This window comes from Punctularia strigosozonata (assembly GCF_000264995.1).
Source record: "Punctularia strigosozonata HHB-11173 SS5 unplaced genomic scaffold PUNSTscaffold_21, whole genome shotgun sequence".
Taxonomy (NCBI): Eukaryota; Fungi; Basidiomycota; class Agaricomycetes; order Corticiales; family Punctulariaceae; genus Punctularia; species Punctularia strigosozonata.
Genome location: NW_006767453.1, coordinates 1 through 6,432, shown reverse-complemented (window position 1 = coordinate 6,432; position 6,432 = coordinate 1). Strand labels below are relative to the sequence as shown.

The following is a 6,432-nucleotide window of genomic DNA, read 5'->3' as shown; positions in this document are numbered from 1 at the left end:
CATGGGGATCGCGGGCTGGCGTGTGGGAGACTGTGGACGATGCAAAAAGGGGCTTGGATGCGGACCCCCTCTCTTCTCGGCTTGTCGTTGGCGTATGCGTCGATCAAGTGTAGCAGCAGAGTTCATGCAGTTATCGAGTGTCTCGATGGGTAGCGAGCTCTTAGAAAGGTCGTCCTTCATGCTGTCAGACAGACCATCCCAAAAGCGTGACAGGAGGTCTTCTTTGCTGTACTCGGTTTGGCCTTGTATTTCTCTGAACTCAGAGATATACTCAGCGACCGTTCCCTTGCCTTGGGTCAGGTGCTTCATCCTGTCCTGGGCTTCCGCTTTGGCATTCAAGGTGACGAAGCGTTCTTGGAAAGCCGTTTTGAAGGTGTCCCAATTGTTGCCAAAGATGGGTTCCTTCTTGGCGTAGGCTTTATGATAAGGGGCTGCCCATGTAGCCGCTCGTCCCTTCATGAACGATAATGCCGTGCATCTGAAAAAATCCCCAGCTATATAGCACCCCTCTTGTGTTATCTGTACTATAGTAGGTCTATGCTTGCTATAGAGAATAAGACCACTGCTATGAAGTGTGGTATAGTGGCCATAGCTAGTATAGCTTTAGTTCACCAAGTGTATAGCATGGATAGCTGATAGGGCCACATGCCATAGAGTCTATAGTTTAAGTATGTATCTGGATAGATCTGTTAGTTGCTATAGGGAGCCTCCATATTAGTTCAGTGTGGCACAATGCAGCTGCTTATGAGTATAGCACTTCCCCCCTATGGGAATGAGCCTTATGCATAGAACAGAAACTGTCTATAGCCCAGTAATCTACAATACAAAAGCACTACCACAGTGTCTGATAAGCATGCTGATCTTGAAAATTATTTACTAGAAACCTCTCACAGCGGTCAAGGACATTCGTGGATGACCATGACCTGTCAGCTTTGTTCCCAAATATCGGGAACAGCTGGCAGTTCCTCCGAATCTTAGAGACCTCAATGATCTCCACCTTCGGCCGCCCTCGCTTCTGCGTAACTGTATACATCTGATGGTCGCGACCCTTGGACGACGGTGGCGTATACCACTCCACATATGCCAGGTGTCCCGGCGGCGACACCCCATGGTTAGTAAACATTACCGCCGTGAACTGCTCGGGGATCCTGAAGAAAGCACGGACACGCGCTATACGAAGGCCTTCAATGCCCGTGTCGTCGGCACCGGCAACATCAACAAGGACGGTGTCGAAGCGACCCGATCCGTCTCTCCCACCGGAGGGGTTGGCAACGGGAGACGACACCAAGCACGGTGCTCCGTCAACTTGGACATTAGGCACGACGAACGTAGCATGGTGCCATATCTCAACCCAATTGAAGGGTATGGGAAGATGGTCGTGGTTCCGGCGACGAGCAGATATTCGCTGATGCTCGGTCGAACAACGTGAGATGGCGATAAACATCCGAAGAGCATGGAGAAACTGCGGGGCATGGTAATCGGCTGCTAGGCGACCGAACGCAATGGACTTCACATGCGGAAACTTCGATAGCTTGGGACCAGGTGGGAGGACAGTCGTTCGTCGAGAGCAAATTCGTGGCGGCGGCGGAAGTTCGTTTGCGTACCACCGGATATGTACGTCGAGAAGCGCCACCTTCTCGTAACGTTCGAGCCACCGAGTCATCTGTTCGACGTAGTCGTGCTTCTTATTCGTAGCATCGTATGCGCGTTTTGCGTTATCGATATGAAGCCGTTCCAGGACCTCAGTGTTCGTGTTGTCTGTTGTACCGACGGCACGGATCCCCGGGACGTAATGAAACAGCATGTGTAACTTCGGGATATTGAAGTGAGGCACTGAAATAACGCACGATGTTAGAATATGTCGAGGCGAGTAACGAAGTACAAACAGGTTCGTGCACTTTCGTCGATGAATACTTGTTTGTTCGCGTGAAACTCTGCGAGTGCGTCGTCGAGGTATTGAAGGGTATCATCTGAATGGCTAATATACTGTGCAATGAAGATGAAGTCGAATAAAGAACGGGTTGCGCGCAGTGCGCGGGGGCTAATCGTTCCAACAGCGCAACCAAGAAGTTGTCGGACCATTTGCTTTCGTTCGGGACCGGAGACCTGTGTTAAACCGCTAATGCCGTTCGCGAAATGTCGAATGCCATGCGTTGCTGGCAAGCGTTTAAGGCGAGCATCGAGCTCCGCCGCGCCAATGAGGGATGTCAGCCAATCTATCAGGTGCATAAGCATGCCCTGGTAGAGTTGATGCAGCACATCGGCCGAGATCGCTGCGTGGATATTACAATGCGGCAGGTGGGCCCAAAAGGGATCCTCGACATGGGTCAATCCTGCAGCCTTGAGAGCTTCCTCTGTCCGGCGATATGACCCCAGCGTCTGCGCGTGTCGAAGGGTCCTCAGCGTGTCGGTTTGCTTCCGAAGAGACCAGGATGCGAGACGATGTTTGGTGAACTCAACAGCGGTTGCTGAGCACTTCGGACATTGCTGGCCAAACCGGGTGCAACAGACAAGAGTTTGCTCCGGATGGTCGGCGACATAAACTGCGACAATCGGGAATGCAAGGCGCACAGCACCATCCCCGCCGGTAAGCTCTATGCCGTTCTTGCCCGGGTCCTCGAGCGATTGGAGTACGACTCGCATGGCAGCATGAAATGAGCGTGCCCGCATCACGTGGGCAGCTTCACTGGGGAGGTGCGATACGTCGATGATTGGTAGATATGCGATCAGAACTTGCGCGCGGTACGAAGGTTTGCGGCGGATATCCTTTGAGATGTTGCCTATCGAAAGATAGACTGGATGAACTTGTTGATCGCCGCTGAAGGTCGATAATTGGGTCTTGTCTGAGCTTAGGATCACTGGAACAATAGTCGCGCCGTCCGGCAGCTTTGCCTAGCTCATTATGAGACCCAAATATGCGACAGAAACAAGGGCGAATCTTACCTGGGTCTCCCACCACCAGTCCCCTGTGTTCATCTCGCTGTACATGCGCTGCGTCTTCTCCTCGTCGCAGAAGTCCCGCACGGGTGCATAACTCATATGATCCATGAAGTCTGGGTTCGCGTAGAGAGCCTTGATACACTCTAATGGATCGCGGAAGCGTAGCTTCTGGGACACGGCACCGTATGTTTCGTGTACAATCGAGAACTCCGATTCCATCCATGGGGGGTTTCCAGGGAGTTCATCGATTAACTGGTTGAGACCCCAAGCATTGCGGTACGAGAGATCAAGCTGATCAACGAGCTATAAGTAGGTTAGTAATAAGCAATAGAATCGGATCACAAAACGTACATCGGGTATTTCCAGCAATCGGGTAAGGGCGTTTGCACTAATGCACTCTTCTTTGGCCCACCGAGCAATCTGAAAGTCCAAATCGTGCTTGAAAGGCCCATGAACCGACGTCTTTCCTGTTCGAGCCGATTTCAGGCGCTCACGAACACCCTCGTTATACCGCAGAACCTTCGCTGCTCCACGGTACTCAACAGTTGATGCAGGATCAGAATCGAGCGCCTTCTCCGCAGCGAACCGTTCCAATGGATCATGAAGCGGCTGCAAATGCGACTGCCGCTGCGGTGGCGTATGCGGCTGCTCTGGCGTATGCGGCTGCTCTGGCGTATGGGGATGGAACAGTGGTGCTTGACGTGGCACGAAATGAGTCTGCTGAATGCTGTCGCTGGGGCCCTCGTCGTCTTCTGAGCCCGTGTCGGGTCCGTAATTTTGTGGATCGTCCAAGTGAGCGTGAGGCGGGTCCTCCTCCTGATCGCTTGGGTCGGCATAATTCGGAAGAGGGGCAGGATCGGTTTTGTAATGCATGTCGGAGAGCCATCTACATGCGACAGACTGTCGTTGGTGACTAGTGAGATAACCGTTGGATGCGAATGTCTTGAGGCACCCAGCACACGCGAAGTCACCGGGCATTACTGAATTCGAGGCTGAGTGACTGAGCATGAGCATTTGGAAGCCCATCGGGAAACAAATGATGCACTTACAGATCGTACTCCGGTGATTGGTGTTGGTGTAAGCTCGAAGAAAGACAGATATGGATTGTAGTGTGGGTCGTCGGGCTGTCTGCGCTAGACCGAGTAAGGTTGGTGACCGTTAAGGTAGTTATTGAACGCAAATACCTTGAAGCGTGTTGCACGCGTGATATCGCCCGTAAACAACAGGAGTGATAGGCAAAACTCGAGTGCTGAGTGAGACAAAGTGTGAGCAATCGGAGTTGCGCCGGTGACGGAAACTCACTGTCGGCTAGTGGGCAGAGGTGAAGGGTCGCTCTTCGGCTGGAATTGCGCCCACTGAGCACCAAGCGCTTGCCACGTATCCCTCTTCTATCCTTGCTATAGACCTTCCCGTTTGCTATCGTGCACACTACATTCATGAGAGAGACGCAGAAACGTAGCCGAGCGACTCTGCAAAACTCTGTCAATGCGCAACCCAAGCGGTCACGGTCGCAAGGCCATAGACGTACCAGTAAGTCATAACTTTCTTTGTCACTGGGCGTCTTCTTATGGGTGGTTCAGCGTCAAGTAGCTCTGCTCCAGTGCCGGTGAAGAGCAAGACCAAGATCTCAGCCCGCCAGCACCGTGAAGACCGATCGGACGACGAAGAGAACCCATTCCGCAGCTCGAAGGTCAACGGGGATATCGACCTAACAGAGGATGACGGTGATCTTGAGGAGACTCAGCAAAAGGGCACATGTATGTTGTCATGCTTTCTGCAGCGATCGATGTTGTTCCGATGTCCGATATGTCTAGATTGGAAGTATACATCTATAGAGGACATTCATAGGCAGGATAACGAGGAGGAAGGGGACTCGGATAACGCGGATGAGAGGAAATATGAGGAGGAGGAAGTTGAAGAGGCGGAACCGGCTTCAAAGCGTCAACGCGCAAACACAAAGCTTCCCCGCGTACTCTTTCTCCTGCGTCAACCATGTCATATGCTCACATGCAAACTATTCTAACCTTTCAGATCATCAACAGCACTCCAAAGCCAGTCGCCAAGGATCTCCCACGTCGTAAGAACGGCAACGCAACTCATTCGCGGCGAAGCTCAACTCAGTCGTCCCGCTATTCGACTCCGCCACCTGAGCGTACACCACAGCAATCCGATAAGATATCAAAACAATACTCACCTTACAACCCTCTTCGTGCCATCGGATGTCTACAGGGGAAGCAATCTCCACCATCGAAGTCGATCTCGAAGATTGCCAGCGCGCATTTCAGGGTCACGCTCGCAACACAGCAGGCCTTTCCTAACGGCATTGACACGATCGCATTCGCAAAAGCCAGTTTCCTCGAAGCGTGCAAGGAACTCGGTGCAGAAGCGCGTCGCATGCGCTTTGAAGAGGTGGACTTATACTCGAAGACGATGATAACAATCGTACGCCATCACTCTTTCTTCCATGCGAATATGTATACACTTACCTCCATGATTACGCAGGTCAAACGTGGCACCTCGCAGCTTCGTGGCGAGCTGAAGTCGAAGGCGCAACTACTGGTCGAGACGAATTACGGCTTTCTCAACATACCCGCAGAGAATATCAAGGAGGGCATACAAGACTTGCTCACCCTCAGCGCCTTCCTCTTTGAGGATCCATTTGAAGTAAGCGGTCGTATATCATCCTTTCCGTTACTGACTTGTAATCAACAGTGGAAAGGTGCCTTCCGCAACCCAATCATCCTTACGCTCCTCGTACAACAATGGTTTCAAGATCGAAAAGCCGAAGCAGCCGGTATTTTCTCTGCTCAGTTCAATCCGATCCCCGACAAACTTATCGCTTTGATCGCCACCGCGGTGAGTCTGATCAACCAACGCGGTAACCGTACTCATTGTCTGTAGGTTGAGTGTGCGCTTGTCGACTGGGAGAGCGGAACGAACTCTCCGGATGTGAACGATTTGACTTCGGACAAGTATAGCCCGGTTTACGCTGTCCCGCCCCTAAAGTGATTAGGTGCGAGACGCGTAGAATGCATGCGGGAAACACGAATGTGGTCTATAGATAGCCACTCACAATTACTATAGAGTACAACTTGCGTGACTACAATCATAGTAGCCGATCCTTAGATATGCTAGTTTCTTTCCCAGTACTCAGAACTGACCCATATTAGTATTTAAATATTTTTTGGTAGTGTAATAGTTTTGTTTATGTACACATTTGACTGTCTACTACCCTATCATGATCACATAGCATGGATTAGACGGTCAGAGTAGTCTAAATAAGCCTCAGAAAAGGGGAAATATGTGGGCACTCAGACATGTTGCTATGGTATCACAGGGCTGTGTTGCAAGGCTGTGCTGATTAGTAAGCTTGCTGCGGATATTAGTAAGCATGCTGCGGCGCAGCAGCGCTTAAGTAAGCCTGTGATCTGATTGGATGGAGTGTATTGGCCAAATTAGCATAAGAGGAGGGGCATATGAGTCTTTCGAAGC

The 6,432-nt window shown here is 51.4% G+C and overlaps 2 protein-coding genes across 2 annotated transcripts; one reads left to right on the top strand and one right to left on the bottom strand.

The window, feature by feature from the left end:
- Window positions 1–838: 838 nt before the first annotated feature.
- On the bottom strand, window positions 839–3,402 carry PUNSTDRAFT_30318 (uncharacterized protein; the record flags this gene model as incomplete). The annotated part of the gene is made up of 4 exons (XM_007388796.1): window positions 839–1,833; window positions 1,887–2,886; window positions 2,929–3,243; window positions 3,292–3,402. Coding segments are annotated over 4 exons (2,421 nt in total), but the record flags the coding sequence as incomplete, so codon positions are not given.
- A 1,105-nt stretch (window positions 3,403–4,507) lies between these two features.
- On the top strand, window positions 4,508–5,949 carry PUNSTDRAFT_139106 (uncharacterized protein; the record flags this gene model as incomplete). Its single annotated transcript, XM_007388795.1, has 6 exons — window positions 4,508–4,697; window positions 4,755–4,909; window positions 4,972–5,382; window positions 5,443–5,604; window positions 5,653–5,796; window positions 5,842–5,949. The coding sequence occupies 6 exons, from the start codon at window positions 4,508–4,510 to the stop codon at window positions 5,947–5,949; spliced, it is 1,170 nt and encodes a 389-aa protein (XP_007388857.1).
- Between the last annotated feature and the right edge of the window lie 483 nt (window positions 5,950–6,432).